We start from the raw sequence: 25,539 nt of genomic DNA, 5'->3' as shown, positions 1-25,539 counted from the left end.
TTGCCATTTTAAAGCCAAGAATTAAAAGATGTTTTTGTTATTATTTTCTAAAAAATATTTTCTATATTGATTTTCTCCTAACTGCATTTAAAATATGGAAAAAAACCCCATAAAACCCAGAAAGCAAAAATGACATACAAGAAAGCTTCCTACTAGTTGATTTCTTTTAAGATGAATATATGCCAATTATTCAGTATTATGGTAGAATGTAGCCAGGTTCTTAAGATTCTCTGTTTTTAATATTTTAAGAGACGTGATAATATTTTGTTTCTATATGAAATATTGTGGCAAATAGAATCATTGCCTTAGAAATCAGGCTTTTTAATTGTTATTTTGTAGATATTTTTATAAAACTAATCTCAGAAAGTACATTTTCCTTGGGTAACATTTGGATTGTGGGTATGATGGTACCTAGAAACCTTTCAGAACAAAGTACCTTATATGACTGCATAAAAGAAACCTTGATTATTATTCATAGACTGATTAAAATACCTTAGCTTTTATATTTCATTTTATTCGTTGTATCCTTATTTTGAATAAAATTATGGGCCACTCTAAATGTGGCTAATCGGCCCCTGCACTTTTTTTTTAAAGGCAAAAAAATCATCACATTCACTTAATTTACTTAAGTCAATCCCATTAGAGGGAGTATGTCTCTTGTCTTTCTGTTCAACCATGAGAATCCCCTGTGACCTTGGGTATGTATTCTAAGAGGTGACTGATGGTTCATGATGTTCTGTATTTTCTGGGAGCTTGCCTGTTGCCTGCCTCTGGGTCCGTCATCCCCCTTATGCTGACTTAGGCAGTATTAGGCAGTCTCTTATCTTCGGGCTTTGATGCATATGTTCTGAAGGTGGCCACAGTGACTTTGGGTAGCAGCAGATGGTAAACCTTCAGGCTGCCACCGGCTGTACTGGGGTTAAGTTGGAAAGTTAACGTTTGATGAAGAATCAGTAGTGCATATGAAAGAGCTTTCACTGCTGAAGTATCTTTTAATTAAAACATTAGCATACTAAAACCTTTGCAAATGTCTGGGCATTTAAAGAAATCTAACATTAGTTGTTTTCTTATAGGGAAATTAGTTATTTACCAGCTTAGTTTGGTGTTGCTTGCATTTCCTAATGTGGTTCTTTCCTCCCTTTTCCTGCGCCACTTTGCCTGTAGTTAAGACAAATACTAGATAAACTGACATAGGAAATGTTTTTAGTAGTTAAACGTACTTCTGTAAACCCTTAGAGGTTTTTTTTGAGTTCTCGTATTTTGAATCAGAATTGTGGATCTATTACCTCCGTACAATCTGGGTAGATTTGTTCTTTTGTTTCCGACCTTTGAAGAGATTGTGTGGTTGTATAGAAGCTTGAAGAACTCACCTTGCCTCAAAGAGATATTTCACCTTGTTCTAAATTGTTGGTGATTTTTTTTGACTTAGCCACCAGTCCACAGCGCAGTATCCTTTTTGGATTGTTTGTTCACCTACTTCATGATACTGTGCCATGGTTTGAAAGTCCTAGCACAAATAAAACACTGGTAAGACTCGTAAGGATTTTGTTGGTTTGTTTGTTTCCCTTAAATCCTTTATCCCCGGGGTACCTTTTAGGGGTGCCTGGGTGGCTCAATCGATTAAGCATCCAACTTTTGATGACTTTTCAGCTCAGGTCATGGGGTCATGAGATCAAGCCCAGCATTGGGCTCCACACTGGGCATGGAGCCTGCTTAGGATTCTCTCTCTCTCTGTCTCTCTCTCTCTCTCTCTGTCTCTCTCTCTCTCTTTCTCAAAAAAAAAAAAAAATCTGGGGGTACCTTTCATGCTTTGTTAAACATAGATCCTTGAGGCTAGTAAAATGAAAATATCCTTGAGGTTACAGTTACAAAGTATCTATGTTAAATTTCACTCTTCATATTTGAATTCTTCGCAGTGAAATACTTTTGTGAGCATATGACCATGGAGGACAGATTGGTTTAATGGCATAACATGAGAGAAGTGCCTCTCCACAGTCTGGTCATGCTGATGCTCTTGTCACTGCAGCTTCTGATGGACAAAAACTGTAGACTCAACATCTTTTTAAAAAAAATTTTTTAAAAAGTTTATCATTTATTTCTGAGAGAGAGAGAGAGAGAGAGAGTGTCAGTCAGTGCGTGTGAGCCTGGGAGGGGCAGAGAGAGGGGGAGGATAGAGAATACTGAGCAGCCTCCGCACTTTCAGTGCAGAGCCAGACGCAGGGCTCCATGCGACAAACCATGAGATCATGACCTGAGCTGAAATCAAGAGTCGGATGATTACCTGACTGAGCCACTGAGGCCCCTTGTGGGCTCAACATCTTTTACTTTTGGAGTTGCTGGCGGTGGCACAGGGACTGTTGCTAGCCTTCTGATGTTAAGGCAAAAGAAAGTTAGGGCCCAGTAGGGAGAGTTGTTGGTATTAAAGGTTACCTAGTACTATTCCTTGTTTTCTGGTAGTTGGAATTTTATAAGAGATGTCATGAGAATAAGGTATGGAATTAAATAAGAGTGGAAATACAGTTTGAATACTAAGCATACAAAATGAGATGGGTTTTTGCAGTAAATAGAAATAACTTTATTATCATCACATGGTATCAGGGAGGAAGCAAAGATTTAGTGCCCTCGTTTTGTTGCTTAAAGCTGTTTCTGTGGAGGCACCTCGGTGACTCAGTTGGTTACGTTTCCAACTCTTGATCTCAGCTCAGGTCTTGATCTCAGGCTTGTGAGTTCAGTTCCCACATTGGGCTCCATGCTGGGCGTGAAGTCTATTAAAAAAAAATTCTGCATAAAAGTAAGATTACCAATTTCTGTAATACTGCCAAGATGGGTTCAGTTGATAATTTATCTAATAATGGTTAAGTTAGTTTTTAACAGAGGACAGTAAGTATATTCTTATCTGGCTGAAACTCTGTTGAGAAAAAGTGTCTTCAACTTGCAGAGTTGGGCTTCCATTTTTTCTCTGGCTTCTTTCTTATTGATCCCATTCTTTTCGAGATGTTTATTTATATGTGAATTCCCAGTAGTATAACTTAACACAACTTCTGAAGTCCATTCAGATTACATCTAGCAAACACAAATAGTAGTGTGATGTCATTAAGGGAAAGCCTGTGCTTGTCCGATATGACTACCTCTGTAGACTTTTTTTTTTTTTAACTTTTATTAATTGTTCTAGAATCCTGTGAAGTAACTGGCACCAAAGTAGAGATAGATAGATATTCCCTCAAATTTACTCACATAATCTTTCTTTTGAAAGGAATTGGAGCTAAAGTTATTTTCAGAGACTTACATACATTGAATGTCAACATTTAAATTTGTAAACAGCTTCAAGAGTGGGTGACACTTAATCCTCACCAGAGGAAAGCCTTCACACTTCCTCACCACAATGATAGTGTCTTATAGGAGCATCTCTCTCTTTTCTCCAAATTTATTCTTCCTGTGCTTTAAGAAAAAATCATCTGATGCTTTTGATATATGGCCCCACCCCTCCTGTCTTCCCACAAGTGGTGCCTAGGTAAATATCAGGCCTTCCTTATTGTAATGGATAGAAAAACCTGGACTATCATCAGTTGAAGCCTTTCCTGCCACCGTTATGAAAGGAGAGTGGGCAAGTCTCATTGTGCTGGTGGAAGTGAAGAACAGATGAGGCCAATCCTTAAGGGATAAATTGTCTGCTTTTTCTGCCCCCCCCCAGTTAGAGGCAGTCATTCTATATATTACGTCGGGCAAAGATGGAGTAATCTCTTCTGTTAGACCATATGCTAATATAGTGCTGATAAGTGAGAGTGAAAAATGAAAGGGAGAAATACATTAATTGTATTCTCTCAATAAGGTATGTTATCCAAGGTAATTATTTCATGACAGTTTTAGTTAGAGTACTTGTTTTATCATGAAATAAAAGATGGTTTTAGGAGCCTTTTATTGGAAAAGACAATTGTATCAAATTAGTACCAAATTAGATTTTTGTCTTTATAAAGGTGAGCAAACCCATGAGCAGTTTTTAAATTGATGTGTTCTAGTCCACAAATGAACAAATTCTGTTTGAGGGTTAAAGAAGCTATTATTTTGTCCTTTATGCTGACAGCTTCATTACAGATTAGCCTACTGTTGGCATTAAAAAAATGTTTGGCTCCTTATGATCTTTGTGCATGCAACTATAATATTAATGCAGTGCCATAGCACTGTTCATTAAGAAATGACTTTAGATGAGGTTGAAGCGTGTAAATTTGGAAAGATACAGATGTTAAATGCAGTCGTTTCTCTTTGTATACAGCCGTATGGCTAATAATTTCCAAGTGGCTAAAGCTCTTGTTAGCAGGAGTGCTGGTGTGTTAAGAATGGCTCTATAAATAACTTTAAGAACTGAAGTTGAAGGTGCTTCTTTTAAAGACTATTGTTAACTAAACATTATTGCCAAACAGATGGAAAGCATTCACCAGCCTGATGTTTTTAGGTCTAATTATATTATCACCAGCCCTGTACGGCTCAGTTGAAGAGGTGTATCCAGAGGCCAATTTATAATCATTTAGCCAACACCTGTTTGGGAGAAATTGACAGTCAAAGGGCACATTTAAAAAAAAATCACATATGTTCTTGTGTTTATTGCCTCAATGTGAACGTTGTCTAGTTGCAAACAAACTTGGTAGGAGAAGAAAGTAAATGCAAACAGAGCATCACTTCCCAGCCATGTTTGTCGATCTCAATTTGGTCTTTTTATCTGATCCACTTCATGCTTCATGGCTAAGTAAGATCAGCAAAGAATCACTCCTGATTCATGTGGATATATTCTGTTCAGCCAGTTAAGAGGTTTCTGGTAGACAAAAGAAATTCTTTTGTACATCTTCCATACCTTTTATCTCGTGAAATGTTTTCTGTTTCATAGAGATGTATCTTATTTAAAGAACATTGACATTCTGGTGAGTGGCTTAAGACAGTCACAACTTGGTACCAAAACACAGAGGATTTAAGGAACACTACTTTACAAACTCGATAGAGGTTTATTAAGCTCTCTGCAAAGGCAGAGGGAGGACCGAAGTGTCTCCTTTTACACATACGACATGTTAAATGAAGTCTCAAAGTTCAAGCTCTTTGAATGTGGTTCCATGCTTTGGAGATTCAAGATTGCATATAGCCCAAGGGGAAATTATGGGGAGAATAGGTGTATTTTATCAGAAAATAGTTTGGACCTGATGTCCCCACTAACTCTTTCATTTTAGTGTTTTTTCCCTCTTTTGGCATATTTCTTTATTGAAAGATTTATATATATCTCTTCCATCTTCTTATCACCCATTATTAACCCAGAGCAGTCTGGCTTCTGCTCTAGCAGTTCACAGCATAATACAGTATTGAAAGTTACCAACAGTTTCCTAACTGCCTGAGGCAGTAATCGATTCTCAGTCTCAATAGTTTTCTGGATCTTTCTCTTTAGGCAAGGGGAACAAAAGGAAAAATAGACAAATGGGACAACATTAAACTAAAAAGCTTTTGTACAGGAAGGAGACCATCAATAAAATGAAAAAGCAGCCTACTGAATGGAAGAAGATATTTGCAAATGATATATCTGATAAGGGATTAATATCCAAAAATATAAATAACTCATACAACTCAACACCAAAAACAAATCTGATTAAAAAATGGGAGAGAACCCGAATAGACATTTTTCCCAAGGATACATACAGGTGGCCTACAGACATGAGAAAACATATCTAATCATCATGAGAATGCAAGTCAAAACCACAGCAAAGTATCACCTCATAATAATCAGAATGGCTAGTATTCAAAAGATAAGAAATAACAAGTGTTGGGGAGGATGTGGAGAAAAGGGAATACTCATGCACTGTTGGTGGGAATATACATTGGTACATCTGCTGTGGAAAACAGCATGGAGGTTCCTCAAAAAATTAAAAATAGAAATACTATATAATCCAGTAATTCCACTGTTGGGTATTTACCTGAAGAAAATAAAAACACTAATTCGAAGAGATTATATGCACCCCTATGTTTACTGAAATGTTATTTACGATAGCCAAGATATGGAAGCAACCTAAGTGTCCATCTATAGATGAATGGATAAAGAACATGTGGTGCATGTACACAGTGGAAAATTAGCCACAAAAAAGGATGACATCTTGCCATTCAGACAACATGGATGGAACTAGAGAATATTATGCTAAATGGCATAAATCAGACAAAGACAAATGCCATTTGATTTCACTTATGTGTGCAATCTAGAAAACAACAAATGGACAAACGAAAAATAGTAACAGACTCATAAATATGGAGATACAAAGCTTGTGGTTGCCAGAGAGGAGGGTTGTTGGGGGTATAGGCGAAACAGGTGAACAGAATTAAGATGTACAGACTTACAGTTATAAAATAAATGACGAGAATAAAAAGGACAGCATAGGGAATATAGTCAATAATATTGTAATAACTTTGTATGGTAGACAGATGGTAACTACACTTATTGTGGTAAGCATTTCATAGTGTATATGATATGATTGTTGAATCACTACTTGAAACTAACAATATTGTAGGTCAGCTATATTTTAATTTATTTTTTTTTTAATTTTTTTTTAACGTTTACTTATTTTTGAGACAGAGAGAGACAGAGCATGAACAGGGGAGGGGCAGAGAGAGAGAGGGAGACACAGAATCTGAAACAGGCTCCGGGCTCTGAGCGGTCAGCACAGAGCCCGACGCGGGGCTCGAACTCACGGGCCGCGAGATCATGACCTGAGCCGAAGTCGGACGCTTAACCGACCAAGCCACCCAGGCGCCCCCAGCTATATTTTAATTTATAAAAAGCCAGTCACAAAGGAAAAATGGATATACCTATCTCATTGGATTGTTCAGTGCATTATATCGTTTAATTCTTTGAAATCCAGCACAGTGTAAACATTTCGTTGGGGGTACAGTCTCATGTTTTTAGCTGTTATTTTGATGGAGAATGCTCAAATATGAAACTTTAGTCCCAACTTATTTTCTAAGCTCCCTTCACATATTGCCATCTGTCTTCTAAGCCTGAATTTGTTCACTATGTTTATTGAACATTTATTTACTATGGGATCGGGATGTGTTATGTGTTGGAGGAAATACAATTTCTGCCCTGTATTAGTTTTCTATTGCTGCCGTAACAAATCACCACAAACTTAGCATCTTCAAACAATTTAATTTATTATGTAAAGGTTCTTTGGACCAGAGGCCTGACGTGGGTCATATTGGGCTATAATCAAAGTGCCGGCACTGTTGTGTTCCTTACTGAAGACTCTGGGGAAAAACCCACTTTCAAGCTTATTCAGGTGGTAGGTTGAACTCTTTTCTTTGCCGTTGTAGGACTGAACTCTTCCTTACTGGCTATCAGCTGAACACTGGTCTTTGCTTCTAGAAGCTGTCTGCTCCTTCTCATGCTTGTTGGGAGCTGCCGGTGGCCTTTCTCCAGTGCTGACATGCGGGTGTCTGTATCTTAGCACCAGCAACTGTGTAACCCTCTCATACTTAACATCTCTCTGATTTCTCCTGCCCTTATCACTTCTGTGTTTCCACTTCTGGCCAGAGACAGTTCTCTGCTTTTCAGGGTTCATGGGACTTGATTGAGCCCCCTTGGTAATCCAAGATAATCTGTTTTAAGGTCTGTAGACCTTAATTACATCTGCAAAGTTCTTTTTGCCAGGAACGTAACATATTCACAGGTTCTGGAGATTAAGGTATGAACGTCCTTGGCGACCATTATTCTGCCTATGATATACCCATGAAAAGCTTGAAATCTGGTTGGGAGATAGACACATGAACAAATAAAATCAAATTCAAGGGGTTGGTACTGTATACAGTGGGTGAATGAAGAAAGGAGAGAATCAGTGTTATTGAGAGACAGACATTTGAGCTGAATATGGGAAGATGAGTACTTGTTTTAAGGGGCTGTGGGGGGCATATGTCAGGGAGAAGAAGCAATAATAGTGATAGCAATAGTAGTTAAATGGCGATACCAAGCATTTTTACAAGATTATTTCACTGAAATTCTCACAAATGGTACATGCTGTTATTATCTACCATTATGGTTTCTATAGATGAAGTTTTAATGTTTTCACATGTAGAATAGGAAGGGTAAAAGTATCTTATAGGTAGTTGAAAGAATTAACATTGATGGCTAAAGCATAGCACATAGTAAACACTTAGTACCTGGTAGGTAAAGAGAAATCAATCCCCTATCTATAGGCACTCTTCCTATCTGCCAAGGTGGGTGGGGGGAGGGGGTTGCTTGAGGGGGGCAGTGGGTGAGATCATGCAGGGTCTTGAGGTGATTTTTTGGATTTATTGTTTTAAAAGAAAACACTGACTGCTATTTAGAGAACAGACCATAGGGCAGCAAATGAGGAAGTAGAGAAATCCGTTGGGAGACCATTGTTATAATCCAGATAGATCTTTGTTTGGATCAGGGTAATAGCTGGCAAGTCAGTTCACATTTTGGGTACATTTTGAGGATAGAGCTGACAGGATTTGCTAATGGAAAAAGAGGAGCTAGGATGAGTCTTAGAGAAGTAGCACCAAAAGGGAGTCTTAAGTTGGAGCCTGAGTCATTGAGATCATTATACCAAGTTGCTACATAAGGGGTTTTAGGAAGAGAAATGAGACTTAGCAATGCCTGTATTTTTTTTTTTTTTTTTTTTTTTTTTTTACTTCCTCTTAACCATATATATTCCATAAGGGAAAATTTTTCCTTCTAAGAAATATATTTTATTTAATTTATTTTTTTAAGAAATATATTTTAATTTTTTTTTTAACGTTTATTTATTTTTGAGACCGAGAGAGACAGAGCATGAACGGGGGAGGGTCAGAGAGAGGGAGACACAGAATCTGAAACAGGCTCCAGGCTCCGAGCTATCAGCACAGAGCCCGACGCGGGGCTCGAAGTCACGGACCACGAGATCATGACCTGAGCCGAAGTCGGACGCTTAACCGACTGAGCCACCCAGGCGCCCCTAAGAAATATATTTTAAAACAAATTCCTAAATTTGTTTTAAATATATTTCTTTAAAAAATATATAAATAATTATATACATATATGTTCTCTCTATATAGAAATAAGTAAATATATAGAAATGTTTCTAAAATATGGAATTTTTAGAAAAGGAAACTATAATAAACCCACTTGAAAAAATGGTTTTTTTGACAGCATGCACATGCAAGCGAGTTGGGGAGGGGCAGAAAGAGAGGGAGACGGAGAATCCCACACTGTGAGCACAGAGCCTGACTCAAGGCTCGAACTCACAAACTTGTGAGATCATGACCTAAGCCAAAATCAAGAGTCGGATGCTTAACCCATTGAGCCACCTATGAACCCCAGTAAAACCTACTCTAGATAAGACTGTTTTAAGCCTGTGATTTGGTTACTTAAAAAAAAAAATCTATTCAGAAATTAACAACTTTGGTGGAGTCAATTCCAACACTCCCCATTCCCCAAACCTTTAAAGTATAGTTTCAAAAAGTTACAAGTCCATGTTTCATTGTACTGTGAATGATTCATTACTCATGTCTTTTATGTAGGTTTTACTTGTAATGGACACAAGGACAGAGCAGACATTCATTTTAAAAGTAAGTAGAATTTGTATGTTGAATGAATTTAGGAATTTATTTTCAAATTACGCTTCTGAAAGAAAAATATTTAATGTTTTTTCTTGGGTATTTGAATGTTCTTTTGTATTTGTGGTGGTCTGTATTTATTTTACTTCCTGTTTTTTGTCACAGTTGATAAATACTTTATAGCATGCCTTTAGAGGTGGTCATTTGGATAAGTCGAAGACTCATTCCCTCATGTTTAAATATATAGTGTGTACTTTAAATATACCTCTAAAACATTTTGTGTAATTTGTGAGGACTGCACACAGTTGCCCTTTGATTATGATTACAGTCCCTAAGAACTGAAATTTTGCCTTAAAGTCTCTTTCAGGTATTTGGGAAAGTGTTATCTACATTCCTGGCACTCTTTTTTTTTTTTTTTTTTTTTTTTAATCTAAATTCTAGGAGCAAGGAAAGAAACATCCCTCCATTTTGTAATTTCAAAATTGAAATGGCTTATGACAGTACATATTCTAAAATATCCTAATTTAATCATTTCTACAGCATCTAGAGTTAATCAATTTCAGATTAGTTTTATGTATTTTTTTCAGATTCTTACAGCATGGCAGTAAGTTACATTAACAAATTTCTTTCTGAGTATACTTTATCACTGGCATCTCCCCAGATTTTTAAACCAGGGTAAGACACCAGAAACTATACCCACCTTGTTCCTTTGGAGAAGTCTTCAAATAGTCTTTGTACTGTTTTTGGCCTGAAATTTTAAATCACCTGTTTCATCAGGAATACGTTTTGTGTCTCAGAAATTTGAATGATCTCACAATGTCTACTGTTTTAAAGATCTGTCTATATATGTAAAATAAAACTTAAGAAAAGGTCATAGAGAAATAACTGTGTATCATCCTGGTGACTTAGTTTGAGAGCATCTCTAATAAAAACACTGACCCACGTAATTGATTTTAATGGCAGCTTTGTGGCATCTTCCGTTCTCTGGATTCACGCCAGATGCCATCAGCAGAGCCTCCAGGGACTGAGGGGCATAGAGCAGCAGATGAGTGGTTTCTCTGAAGCCCAGAGTAACTCGGATAGATTAGTTTGGTTGATAAACACAGAGCACAGCAGGCTCCAAAGGCAACTGAGGGTACAACTGACCTTTTTGTTCTCTGTCAGGGTCTAAGGAAAAGCAGTGAATACAGCAGGAACAGAAAGACCATCATCCCCCGCTGTGTGCCCAACATGGTGTGTCTGCACAAGTACATCATTTCTGAGGAGTCGGTATTTCTTGTGCTGCAGCACGCGGAAGGTTAGTTTGTAGTTTAAATTGTTTATGGAGCAAAGAATGTCATCATCTCCTTAGCTCTTCCGTTTCCATAATGTCCTTCTTACTTCTGTCATGGCATGAGCAGATGAAACATATAAAACACGTGTAAGAAACTGTTTCCTTATTCCTCTGCTCTCTTTGAGTTGTGAGGGAAAACGAAAACCCAGGTGAGCAGCGGATTTCATTTGAACTACAGTAACCTTGTTAGATATACATAACTACTTACTTTCTCCTAGAATTGGTCTACTCTGATGAGAACTTTAAGGTGAAGTTGTGCTAAAAGAGCGAGGTTGTATTTTAGGGGTTTTATTTTGTTCTCTGCGAAAAGGATACATTAATGTTAGACGACTTAAAAAGCATCCCCTGAAGAATTAATTAATTACCTCCTTTTTTAGAATGCACGGGTATTTGCTTAACGTTTGACATTACCTGGTTATTCTGATCTGGGTTTTTACGAATTCAGCCATTGGCATCACATATGCGTACAAAGCAGAGGCATGGTGCCCTGCCTTCAAACTATTTATGAAATTTCAGCTCTTGGTAGAGGGAACAGGTGGCAAAAAAATACTATGTTTTGATTTGTTTTTGCCCTTTAATACCTGAATTTAAATAAATAGTCTTTTATTTAGAATGACTAAATACAGCATATAAATACAAACCCACAAAATAAACAGTCGCCTTTTGGCTTTTAAGAGGTGTTTTTTTAAATAGTAAAAAAAAATTAAATTATTTTCCATATTTCACGAAGGTGTTGTTATTATTTTTACATTACTGAGAATAAACAAGTGTTGTGTTTTACTAATAGGCATGGCATTTGAATTTAATGCATTTTCCCAGGAAAATGAGTCATTGCTTTGTGGAATGAGGTCTTTTATGATAACTAATGCAAGATTTTTGACGGGGGCAATAAACTATTAATATTGTTTATTATGAAGTACAGCACAAGATAACTACAGATGGAGGGAAGACCTCCATATGTAGTATTTAATAGGAAATTCAGAAGGGGCTCCATGGTCTCTCAGGTATTAAGAGAGTTAATTGCGTGTGTGAATTGGATAACTAATTCACCTTTGTTCAGACATTATAGACAGCTTTTATCTGAGGATACCAGTGCATTACAGACATTATTGAATTAGAGGTCATGTCATCTGATAGCGAAATACAGCCACCTCTGGTGTGGAACAAAATAACTTGCGTAGTAATAATCCATAATAATTTAGAACAAGGTCAGTAGGATGAATGTAATTATAGTCAATATTCTATTACCCAGGGTGGATTATTCATGTTGGAGATTATCTGTGGAAAATTTTCGATTCTAGTTTGCCTCTGCTGTTTGCAGCCTCTTCCTGTTCTTTCTCTTCCTTCTCCAGAACACACTTCCGGTTTTCTTCTGCCGTCTTCTCACTCTGTCTTAATACTTCTTAAAGCTGCTGTTGCAGCTGTTTTTACTTTAGTTCTGAGAAAATCTTTATCAATTCAATTCTACTGTTTCAGATGATCTTTACCAAGCTTCTTTTCCTTTATTGTTGGCCATACCTGACTCTGAATGGCTACGTGATCATAGAATTTGCCCTGGATTATTTAAACTTGGTGAGGGAGGATCTCTTGTTGACTGTTCATTTCTGGTGCCTATTGTTTAATTTTAAGAAGATTTTATAACACAAAGATATTAAATTAAAGTGCAAATAGGGACCGTAGATTCATTTAACATTCAGCAAATTTATTGAGTGTGTATTATGTGCTAGACTCTCTCTTAGGTGAACAACACAGGAAAAGAGCTTGCCCTTTTGACACTTACATTCATTCTTGTGGAGAGTCCAACAGAAAACCAAAAGCATGATAATATTGGCTAATAATAGGGACTCCACTGATCTCTAACAGAGAACTCTAAAATAGGATGACAGGGGGACTACTTTAGATTAGGTAGTCAAGGAAGCCTGCTCTAAGAAGGTGCCATTTAAGAGGAGTGCTGAATGACAACCATTTGGATGTAAGTGGGAGAGATCAATGTTAAGAAATCAAAAGCAAAAACAACGTTCGATAAACAAGAAAGGAGACAATTTGGTTGGAGTGTATGGTAGGTGAGGGCAGTCGTCGTATATGAGGCTATGGGAGAAATAGGCAGGAGTCTTGTACTGAAGGGTAAGGACTTTGGCTTTTATTCAAGTGCATTGGAAAACCCCTGGATATCTATCTAAAGCAGCGACAAGATCTGATTTACATTTTAAAAAGATCACTCTGGCTGTTGTATGGGGAATGGATTACAAACCGGCTACGAGCAACGTATAGTCTAGACGAGAGATAATGGTTCTAGCCCTTATGCTTTGAGGGTAGACTCAGTGGGACCTGTGATGGATTCTAGTTAGAGAATGAGGAATCTAGGCGAATTTTTTGGATTGCTCACTTGAGCAATCAAGTGAACTGTTTGACGGGCGGTGTGCTATCTTTTACATGTTAGTGGTATTTTCTTTGTTACCTCTGTGAATTAGAAGGTTGTGCATAAGTCACAAACACATTACTTTCATATGTATAAATAGCTATTCCTGAAAAATAAGTGTTGAACAATTGTTTTCTCTGTAATACAAATGCTTGAATATTTATGATTTGTGGCTTTAGCTTCCTCCCGCTTACAGGACTATTCAGGATTCACGTAAGTCTCTTGGACTCATTTTCCTTCCATTTTTAATTTGTTTAGTTAGAAACAAGTTGGCACTTACTGGGATATAGGCTTAGCTGTAACATGGCAGTGAGCAAAACCAATGAAGACTTTGCCCACATGGAGCTTACATTGAGAAGCAGAAAAGATAATAGGCAAATACATCAGTAAATATATGTCAGACGGAGATAAATTCTATGGAGAAATAAAAGAAGGAAAAGGGAATGCCAAAAGGGTGTGTGGGGGGGTTACTATTCTATCTAGAGTGGTCACCTTATTAAGAAAGGGACGTTTGGCCAGCGAACTGAAGGAAGTAAAGAGGCAGAATGTTGTGGATATGTAAGGGAAGAGCATCTTAGAAAGAGAGAACAAATAGGCCAGGAGCCAAGAGTGTATTTGGGGTATAAGAAACAGCAAGGTTACTGTGGCTGGAGCAGAATGGGAAGAGCTTGGGGAAGTGGGGAGGCCGGTGGGCAGATCTTCCTTCTGTGGGCTTATAGTTTGGTTTTTATTCTGAATAAAAAGGAAGTCACTGAGGGATATTGAGCAGAGGAGTGGCAAGATAGGGCTCACCCTGGCTGCTTTGTGGAAAATGTAGTCTAGGAGGGCAAAGGCAAAAGCAGGGAGACCACTTTGGAAGTTTTTGTGGCAATCCGGGTGAAAATAATTGTAGCTCGCTCAAAGCATTAGAGGTGGAAGTGGTAAGACATGATGGTTAGATTCTGAATCTGTTTTGAAGATAGAACTGACCTGATTGTGCTTTACACGTCTGCAAGGTTTTTGGCTTAACTAACTAAAAGAATGGAGTTCCCATTTGTTAAGATGGGGAAAGCTGTGGGAGAGGTCGATTTTGAGGGAAAAAATCAGGGCTTCGGTTTGGGGCTTGTGAGTTTGAGATGCTTATTAAATATCCAGGTGGTGTTGAGTGGGCAGTTGGATATAGCAGACAGGCTTTTAGGAGAGAGATTTAAAATATTTATTGTTCCTATTAATGAATCCCTTATGTTAATTCTGTTTGGGAAGGAAAAGGTGAGAAAGTAATTGTATTCAGTCAAGGCCGTGTGTGTCGTTAAAACTTTAAGTGTCTAAGATTAGGGACTGTGTCATTTTCGTCGTCTGTATCCCTGCATTTAGCAGAATACTTGGTGCACAGAAGGTGCTCAGTGCATAGTTGCTGGCTGCTGAGTCAGAGAAAAGGTGAATGCCTAGGTTAGAAGAAAATGATTGGAAAAGCCTGCACATGTGGATACATCAGAGAGATGAGGGACGGGAAAGAGTAACCCCAAATTACCTGGGGACCCCAGGGGTGAAATTATTCTTTTTTTATTAACAAGTTTTTTTTTATTACGAAACTAATATATAAAGCAATACATTTGAACTATATATAGAAGTACATAAAATAAAAATAAAAAAATCTCTCCTCCTAGTCACTTTTATGCCCTGTTCCACTTTCTAAAAATAGGAGAAATTTTCCTCTGTGTATAAATATATTCTCTCTACCCGTCTAGTTAAAAAAAAAAAAAGGATCCTACATATTGTTCTATAGCTTGTTTTCTTCCCCTATCTTAACAGTGTACCTTGGGTGACTTTCCCTAGCAGTATATATAGGTCTGTGTTAAGAGAGACCAGTGTAGTGATTAAAAACAAGGAATCTGGAGTCAGACTACTGTTAGCTTGTGTGACCTTGGGCAAGGTATTTAATGTTTTTGTGGCTCCATTCCCTTATCTGTAAAATAGGGATGATAGTTACCTACCTCATACAGTTGATGTGAAGATTAAGCAGTTCATATATGTGAAACACTTAGAATAGTACCTAGCACATGGTAAACGCTATGTAAGTACAGCAAAACCTTAATTTGCGAGCATGCGCCGTGCCGGAAACGTGCTTATAATCCAAAGCACTTGTGTATCAAAGTGAATTTCAAGAATCATTGGTTCAGTTGTGATCATGTGACATTCGGCGTCATGTAGTACTCTTATTGCAAGACATCGCTCGTTTATCAAGTTAAAAGTTATTAGAAATGTTTCTTCATCTTGCGGAACACTCGCAGAGCAAGTTACTTGCAATCCAAGGTTTTACTATATTTGCAAATATTGCTATTATTTCTTTGAATAAAGAATATTTGGTTTATAGACTTATCATAATTTTTTTAACTATTCTCTTATTAATTGGTGTTTAAATTGTTTCTAGTACTTTTGCTTATATGTCTTTGTATACTTCTGTTTTCTTTTTTTGAGAACTATTTGTAGCATGAATTTCTTGAATTGGAATTCCTGGTTCAGAAAATGATTTTGAGCATTGTTCAGCAGTATTTTATCAGACCTGTTAATGTCGGGTCCTAATTCTGGCCAAGCAAATTTAACAAATATTCTTTGCAGTCTTTCAGAAAATCAGTAAAATTTAATGAGAGACACAGAGTTTTTATAAACTTTATGAATTTCTAATTTCATAGCTTAAAATAGCTAATATCTCCAATTTTATATGCTTCAATGGCGCTTAGAAAGGTGTCATTTATATTTCTAAAGTGTTAAAAATTATAAATATGTTAGGTATTTTCTGTTTATATTTTGAGATTTCTCAATAACAGGGTTGTTTTTTTTAAAAAGGATAATGTTTTTAATGTTATAATAATAATGTCGACATTTGTGTAAGTTTGTCTATTAGGCCTAATCTTGGTAGAAAGGAAAACCTATTCAGCTTTTGTGGGTGACAAATTTCAATAGAAATAATGTGTTCTTGTAAGTTTTGTGATTTTCATGATTTTTGTAATTGATAAAAAATATGGGATAGGACTCAAGTTTTGTTTCCATAGCTCCATATCAAGCATTAAGTTTACCTGGGTACCTAGCAAACAATGGGGAAGGGCTAAAACAGTTTTGTTTTCTCTTGAAAAATGCAGTTTTTACAGTTTACTTTAGGATGCTTGTTTAGGCTAGGAATAAATTTTATAAAGAAAGTGTCAACCATCACATTTAAAAATTCTATGTAATAATGAAAAGAATGGAAATTAAGGGAGATGCCATATTTGATTAATCAAATCGGTCAACTTGGTAATATCCAATATAGGCAAGTTGCTATGAAGATGGCATTAATACACAGTGCTTATGGGAGTGGATTTGGGTACAGCCTTTCTGTAAATAGCGTCATAACACATGACAGAAGCATTAAAAATATTCATGCTTTTTGATCTAGTACTTGCATTTCTGGTATTCTATATTGGTGAAATTGTCAGAGATGTCAAATACTTCCATGTGAAGGTACATACTATTTTAATTCTAATAGTAAAAGATTGGAAACAATGTAAATGTCCAACAATAGATGAACATCTATTCCATGGATATGCTGTATAGCCCATTCAAGTTCATAGTCTCATGAAAATTAGAAAATGTTCATGATGTGATGTTAGTCACAAATAAAAAGCCTGAAAATAAATGTACAAATAGTTAATGGTGTTTCTAGGTGATTTGTATATTTTTCTTTTTCTTTTTCTTTATTTAAATTGTTTATAATGAAGCCATATATTTGTTTTAAAATAGGAAGAAAGTATGATAAAAAATAATGACATTATTAATATTTATAGACCTTTATTCTTGAAAGGTTTTCAAAATACTTGGAAGGATACCATCTTTCTATAACCCAATTTAATAAATACTTATTTAATACATATTATTTTATATGCTAGGCAGAATCCTCTCCTTGTGGTCTGGTAAAGGAGATGATAAAGGCATAAAAGTAATATTAATGTGAAATAGAATATTTTAAATGTTGTAAGAGGGACTAAGTGATGTAAAAAACTCAGAGAAGATAGGAGTCATATCTGCTGAGGGGATATCAAAAAAATTGGTAAAAGAAAACAAATTCTGAGAGGCTGTCAAGAATAGTTGGGATTTTGACAAGCAGATGTTGGACAAACTAATAAGAAAGTAAATTCTTTAAGTGATAGGTATAGTTTGAGCAAAAGCCCAGCATGGGTTATATTTGGAGAAATCCAATTCAGATGAAGTATTTGATGAGTTGAGGGGGAGAACCAAATCATAGCTTGACACACTGTATTACTGAGGAGTTCAGTGCCTCTCTGGAGCTGGTATATCATTCAGGGGGTCGAGGGGATTTGGGTTCTTGAATGGAGAAATGATGTAAGATCTGTGCTAAAGTGGAAGATTCACTGGGCAGCAGTTAGTATGATAGAGTGATACAGGAAGGAGTTAAAGCAGGAATCTGGTTGTAACTATAAAGTTATTCCAAGGAGAATGGCCAAAGGAATCAATGGAAGAGGAAGACTATGTGAAACGTTATGTGAAACCTTATGGGTATATCCTATAGGACTTGGAAACTTGTCAGATGTAGAAAGAACAAGGGAGGAAAAAATAATCTTAAGTTTGGTCCAAAGCTTTTGTGCCAGAATGGCTTAGAGGTCAGAAAGAGGAAGTGATCTGGGGGCAAGAAGAAAGAATTTAAGCATATTGAATTTTAGATTTCAGCAGTTCATCTAGGTGAAATTGGCCTAAGAATGAATGAAACTTTTCTTGGAACTTGACTGTGTCTTGCTATTTCTGGAACTTTGTGACTACAGAGACTGTCTGCTTTGTGATGGCACATCACATTCTGATGAGTTACCGTCTGAGTTAAAGAATGCCAGCCACTGACTGAATGCCTGCCATGTCCTGTGCACTGATCAGGCAGTAGACAGAGAAAGATGAAAAAGACGGTCCTGTCCTCACAGTAGTCCCCATCTAGGAGAACTGAAAACAACACACGTTGTTATAGTTGGATTGCATACAGGAATTCCAGCTTCAGGTTCAGGCTTTATTGTCAGTGTGCCACAATAGAGGTGTTTGTGATAAGAGGAATGTGGTTATTGTTGTCAAAAAACTAAAAAAAAAAAAAAGATGGAATCAATGCATGCCGTCTTTTGTGAATGTGTTTCAAAGCTATATATGAACCCTTAAATTTTAATTTGACTCTGGGGAGATATGAAACACTAAGTATAACCTAGTGAAGACAGAAAGTTAGCCAAGACAAGAATGAGAGTGAAAAGTTAAATGCCCTAATGTCCAATACTACTAATTATTATCAAAATGGGAGAAGGCTGTTAACTAGGTCACTGGTAGAGAGGATGTCTGAATATCTTAGGATTAATATTGTAACAGCTAACCTTTACTGCACATTTACTCGATAGCAGGCACAGTACTGGGTGCTTTATGTATTTACTGAGTCCCTCTAAATGAAATGAAAAGGCAGTATACAAAAAAGCGTTTTTTGGATGCTTCCACTTACCTTTTTATAGATATAATTGACTGTCAGTAATTATTTCTCTTACGAATGTTACTCTTGGTATAGGATGCTTAATAAAGACATTAAAAATGTGCTGAAAAAAATTGCCTTTTCCATGTTAATAGAGGGGATTCATGTTTAACACATTATTTCCCATTTTTGGAAGATACAGTTGTATCTTCACAAAGTATGCTTCTGCAATTATTGTTTATCAGATTTCTGGATCAAATTGAACTGTTCTTTCTTCTTACAATACAGTAAAGCTTTGATGGGTTTTTGATACTTATTATAGTTATTTATTCAAAGATTCTAATGAGTGAAACGGGCTGAGTTTTTAATGGTTAAAACAAAAGAAAAGTAAAGCGAAACAACTACCTAACAAGTATTGCTGGTAAAACATTGGATTGCTTTGTGTTTATTTGATTTCTATGATTTCTGTGAAATTGATTTTCATGATTTTACTGTTATAGGTTTCTGATATATATCAGAATATAGAATCAGAATTGCAGTAGCCTGCCCCATTAATACCCAATTAATTTTCCTCAGCTGGTTTACTTGGTCTTCTTCCATACGTGACGTGTGTGGGGAAGGGAGAAAATGGGGAAAATGTTATTAATATGTCATTTATAATGGCATAATTATATACCGGATGCCGTATCTCCCCTCTAATCTTGGACTGGGCATTTTAAAATGGAATAATATTGCTGATTCCCCCCCCCCCCCCCCCCACACACACACACTATAGTATATACAGTTTTAAGCAGCACTTAAATTTATGTATTTCCACTTGACCAAGGGGCCATGCTTGAAAAAATTATTACATAAACAGCTCAGAACATAATCACATGTTCCAACAGCTAAATCATATTTACAGCAGTGTTCTAGCTGTGGGATTTCCTATTAGTATTTGTTAAAATAATTTCAAAGGAAGAAATAGGTTGTCATTTAAAAAATAATTGATATCAGGAGATAGGTTTAAAACTATACTCACCAGTCAGCAATCACAAAAAAAATACATTTTATTAAAATGCTTGTTTTATAGCATACTTGATATTAATGGATATTGCTGACTTGCTTTTGATTGATTATTAGAATGCTTTTGGTTTTTCTTTTGGCTTCAATAAGTAACCATTAATTTGGGGATCTTAAAAATTTTTTTGGTTATACTTGTTCACAGGTGGCAAACTCTGGTCATATATCAGTAAGTTTCTAAACAGAAGTCCTGAAGAAAGCTTTGACATCGGGGAAGTGAAAAAATCTGCACTCACTAAAGTTCACCTGCAACAGCCAACTTCTAGTCCTCAGGACAGCAGCAGCTTTGAATCCAGAGGAAGCGATGGTGGAACGATGCTTAAAGTTCTGCCTCTGAAGACTAGTCTTACTCCAAGCTCTCAAGATGATAGCAACCAAGACGAAGAAGGCCAAGATAGCTCTCCAAAATGGCCAGATTCTGGCTCAAGTTCGGAAGAGGAATGTACCACTAGTTATCTGACCCTATGCAATGAATATGGGCAAGAAAAGATTGAGCCAGGGTCCTTGAATGAGGAGCCTTTCGTGAAGATCGGAGGGAATGCTGTTGATCCCAGAGTTATCGAAAGCTTCCCAGCACACCTTGCTGCTGACAGTGGCAGCCCCAGCACCCAGCACATAGCTCACGAGCTGAAGTTCTTTGCTGGAGATGATGACCTAGAAGCAGATAGTTCTCCAAGAACGTCCGATTCCCTTAGTAGATCTAAAAACAGCCCCATGGAATTCTTTAGAATAGACAGTAAGGATAGCACTAGTGAACTCCTAGGCCTTGATTTTGGAGAAAAATTGTATAGTCTAAAGTCAGAGCCTTTGAAACCATTTTTCACTCTTCCAGATGGAGACGGCACTTCCAGGGGTTTCAGTACTAGCGAAAGCAAGGTAGAGTTTATAGCTCAGGACACCATTAGCAGGGGCTCAGATGACTCTGTCCCAGTTATTTCTTTTAAAGATGCTGCTTTTGATGATGTCATCGGCACTGATGAAGGAAGGCCCGATCTCCTTGTAAATCTACCTGGTGAACTGGAGCCCATCAAAGACGGTGAAGCAATGGGACCCACTCCGTTTACACAGACTAATATAGGCATAATTGAAAGTAAATTGTTGGAAGCCCCTGATGTTTTATGCCTCAGGCTTAGTACTGAACAACGCCAAGCAAGTGAGGAAAATGGCACAGAGGAATTGAGTGATCCCTCCAGGCCTAAATCCCATAGTATAGCGGAGAAACACAGCGCACCGGGGGATCTTGGGATGTTGTTTGTGACAGCCGGTGATCACAGTAGTTCAGGAGACATGTCTTTGTTACACAGCTCGGATCCTAAGTTCCAAGGACCTGGAGCGGTTGAGTCTGCAGTCACTGCAGCCAACACAGAAGAAAGCATATTCCGTATTTCTAACCCACTCTCAGGTGCTAATGAATATAATGTAAACACAGACACTTTAAAAACTGAAGAAGTATTGCTGTTTACAGATCAAACTGAGGATTTGGCTAAAGAGGAACTGACTTTGTTTCAGAGAGACTCAGAGACTAAGGGAGAGAGTGGATTAGCACTAGAAGGAGACAAGGAAATACATCAGATTTTTGAGGACCTTGATAAAAAATTAGCACTAAACTCCAGGTTTTACATCCCCGAGGGCTGCATTCAAAGATGGGCAGCTGAAATGGTGGTAGCCCTTGATGCTTTACATAGAGAGGGAATTGTGTGCCGCGATTTGAACCCAAACAACATCTTATTGAATGATAGAGGTCAGGAACTTTTGCAAATGCATTTCTTTTTATTCGCTGTTGCTTCCAATTAACTGAGTAGGCGTTTTATCTTGTAATTAGTATCTTCATTTCCTGTCTAGAGCTTCATTATCAGTGCGGCAAATTCACCCCCAGTAATAGCTTCTAGTACTTAATGATGCCATTATTCTTAATGATACTGTTTTTAGCTACAAAAGGAGTAATTACAGTTCACTTCTGCAGAAAATGGAAGAGAAAAATGTTTTGATTTCTCCTGTCGTTTTGTTTTTAGGACACATTCAGCTAACGTATTTTAGCAGGTGGAGCGAGGTTGAAGATTCCTGTGACAGTGATGCCATGGAGAGAATGTACTGTGCCCCAGGTTAGAGCAATCTCTTAAAATGTTTCGCTTGAAAAAGTAGGTCCGCCTCTCTCTTTTCCTAATAAAAGTTGTATTTTTCTCTAGCGGTTCACATAGGTGTTGGGTTTGGGTATCTCTCAAATCCTTCAAAAAAAGAAAGTTGGGGGAAGAAACCATTGTATATTCTAGAGGGGTGTGTGTGTGTATTTGTTGTTAAATGGGCTTGTACTTCTCTTAGGAGAGACAGTTAATTCTGTCTTAGAAGTGTCTTAACTTCTCAGTGTTTAGAAGGACCTTTGAATACCCCGAACCTCTTTCAGTGGATGGTTTTATTAAGATGTGAGAGGTAGCCAACTACAGCGGTAAAATTCCCAAGGAGAAAAGTGGATAAAATATGGACTTTTAAAAAATGCAGTACTGTGACTTCAGTGATGAGGTGCCCTGGCATGCAGAGCAGATTTTAGAGTTCTCTCTGTATTTGAGACATTTTAGGAAGCATGTTTTTCTTGCTTTAAAATAGCCAGTTTAGCCAAATACTCAACACAACAGATTTCTCTTGCTCTTACTGTATTGTCTTTATTTTTTTTTTTTTAATTAGAGCTTTATTTCGGGGGGTGTTATATCCTTTGCTGATAATTACAGGTCACGTAAGCATATGAATTGGATTTGTGTGAGTGTCTTTCTGTCAGTGCAGATGGGGCTATATTTGAATCCAAAGTTCGTTCACCTTTTGCCCGGCTCTCAGCCTCTTTGGATAGTCCAAGTTACTTCACTTGTCACCCCACTGGCTTTCAAAGGAGGTTCAAGCTGATTATGGTGACATGATCTGCTTAGTTGTTGATTAATACAGTATTTAACGCTTCCTAGCTAACCAGTGTATTATTGATGCTAACATTGTTTCCCTGCATAATGGGAAGTGATTATAATTAGGATTGAAAGAGCTATATTGTTTTAAGTTACAACCTTCATTGTTAAGAATTACTCCTGGATTGGGGAATAGCTAAGTTTTTCAGCCTGCAAAGCAAATATCCCAAAACTGTTTCCTGAAAACGTGATTTGGTTTTTTTTTTTCTTAGCTTTCTGTTTCTTTTCCTCTTTCTTCCCTCAAATTAGGGGTGTTTGATTTTATTTCTTCCTAGGGGCAATAGAGCATGCCTCCGTTTTTTGTTTCTCTCAAGTAGATAATATTATGCTGTTTTTTGAAGCCTTATTAGTATGATTTAGTTAATGGGATAACAAAAATAATTTCAATGTGAAATCACTTTATTATGGTTATCTGGTTCTTTTTTTAAACACTCACCCCCTTCTATAGTTTGATAAATAACATCTTAGGTGCCAGTGTACATAAATACATATATTAATTGTAATGAATTTGGAGGCTTAAGGATCAAAATTAAATGTGGGACTTCTTTTAGGTTTATTTATTTATTTTGAGAGAGAGAGAGGGAGAGAGAGAGCAAGCATGAGTGGAATAGGGGCAGAGAGAAAAGGAGAGAGAATTCCAAGCAGGCTCTGCACTGATAGCCTGACAGTCCGACCCGGGGCTCGAACTCACAAATCATGAGATTGTGACCTGAGCGTGGATTAAAAGTCAGACACTCAACCAACTAAACCACCCACACGCTCCAAATCTGGGAGTTCTTTTAGATGAAACCTGTTAAATCCAGAAGTGAAGTGCAGGATACACCTCACATCAAACCAGATGTGATGAGGCATTGTTTAGTGTTTATAACTGACTCCTTATTTCCTATTTTTATTGTCACTTTCTTCTCGAAAACTGTAAGGTTATGCTTTGGCGTTCTAGCAGAATTGTTTCTTCAACGTACGATGTTTACTTTAACATTCACAGCATGTTGACCACCTGAACATTTTAATATGTGTTTAACAAAACTATACTACATTCATCAACAAATAGATACTTTTAATTTTGTGTACTCGAAACAGCAAATTTAATCCAGATCGGTTCCCTATTTTTATTTTTAAACCTTTCCCCACAAATCACAGTTCTCATAGTTTACCAGCAGGTGGCAGTCTACCATTAATGGATTTTTGCTGTCATTTTCCAGGTTGTCCTTCACTAACATTTGAGAAAAGCTGTCTGAAGAAGGGCTTTGTTTTAATTATTTGCGTGAAAGAATTGTACTTTCAAGCTTTGTGAGTTGCAAAAGTGCCCTAGCATTATATCATGCATTGAACGATGTAGAAAGTCTCTTCTATTTTTGGGACCTATTAATTTGTTTCATCAACAGGGGAAAATAAAACCAGTAATGGCCTTAACTGAAAAGTAGAGCTAGCCTTGTAATGTAGATGATTGTAAACCCAGAGTTACAGAACTCCGTTAAGTGTCCGGGTTCTCCCACACCTAGCTTACAATGCAAGGGGAACTGGAACCAAAAATTGTAAATTACTGTTTGTTTCAAAAGTGAACAGCAGTGCTACTGATGAACACTATAAATAGTGTTTCCCCCCCCCAAAGGGTGGGAACAGTGCTAATATGCTAATGTTTCAATGCTTAAAAGTTGCAAATCCATTAACGCGTGGGGACACAGAGTACTTAGTCATCTTTTGCTCTACTCTTAGAAACACTAAGGGTTGCAGTAATTCTCTCCCACATCCCCTCTGCCCTTCCATTTTCTAATTCTAACCTTAGTATTATTGTCCGAGTAACTCTAAGGCACGTCCAGCAGCTGATGTTTGGTTAGAAAGTAAAGTTGTCATAAGATCGTGATGAGAACGACCCACTTCTGTTTAAACAGCATGCAGCCTCTACCCCGACCACTCCTCCCTCCTGGGAATCCTTATCACATTTTTGTCCTAAAAACATTATCCACCTGCCCTGTACTTTATAATATCAGCAATGTATCTTTTCATCTTGTGGATGATGTGCCTTCATATTTTGAGAAAAATTTCCAGTAACAGATTCGATTTACACGGACAGAAACTTGAGCACATGCCAAACTAGCAGGGGGGCCATTATTCTGCTCTATAAATAAGTTTAAAAAAGAAAACACACACACACAGAAACCTGTGAATCAACATGTTTTGGTCTAATTGAGGGGAAAAGCAAGATAGATAAATTTTGAAATGCAAATGATCACCTTCTGTTATTTAAGTAGAGTTTCTGCCAACTTTGCGATCTTAGATTTTAAAAAGTCATGGTCGTTTCAGCACTGCATACTACCAAGGATATCTGACATTCACAAGTTTCCACAATGACCTGAAGAACTTTTTTAAAAAGTTACCACTTTTTTTATATTAAGGAAAACAAGTCCAGTAACAAAAAGACAAAAACCAATGAGCTTTCTCTGTCTACATCTGTGAAAAAGCCAGCAAATAAATGGCTGCAGCTGCAGGCCTATCAAGAGGGTCTTGAGAATACGAATTCACTGATCAAACCCAGCCCTGTTTTCAAAGTAGAAATCATTCCTTTTAGGTTCACTTTGTATCCTTAGATTATCTAGGATGATTCTCTAGAAAGGTTGTATTTTAAATAAACATCATTCATGGTAAATGGGTTCCTTTCATACCAGAGAAACACAGGACAGAGTTCAGGAAGACAGAGAGTAAAGAAACAGACCCCCGGAGTGGGAATAGATGGTATAGC

The 25,539-nt window shown here is 37.2% G+C and overlaps 1 protein-coding gene across 12 annotated transcripts in view; it reads left to right on the top strand.

The window, feature by feature from the left end:
• Window positions 1–25,539, top strand: part of RPS6KC1 (ribosomal protein S6 kinase C1) — a 316,680-nt gene that overhangs the window by 126,912 nt on the left and 164,229 nt on the right. For all 12 annotated transcript variants that reach the window (XM_042925687.1, XM_042925694.1, XM_042925693.1 and 9 more), the window contains 4 exons: window positions 9,541–9,588; window positions 10,741–10,873; window positions 20,000–21,595; window positions 21,867–21,956. In XM_042925687.1, coding sequence (XP_042781621.1) covers window positions 9,541–9,588; window positions 10,741–10,873; window positions 20,000–21,595; window positions 21,867–21,956 — 1,867 coding nt within the window. The remainder of the gene's footprint in view (window positions 1–9,540; window positions 9,589–10,740; window positions 10,874–19,999; window positions 21,596–21,866; window positions 21,957–25,539) is intronic.

This window comes from Panthera leo, chromosome F3 (genome assembly GCF_018350215.1).
Source record: "Panthera leo isolate Ple1 chromosome F3, P.leo_Ple1_pat1.1, whole genome shotgun sequence".
NCBI classification, from domain to species: domain Eukaryota; kingdom Metazoa; phylum Chordata; class Mammalia; order Carnivora; family Felidae; genus Panthera; species Panthera leo.
This window is presented reverse-complemented; position numbering and strand designations above follow the sequence as displayed.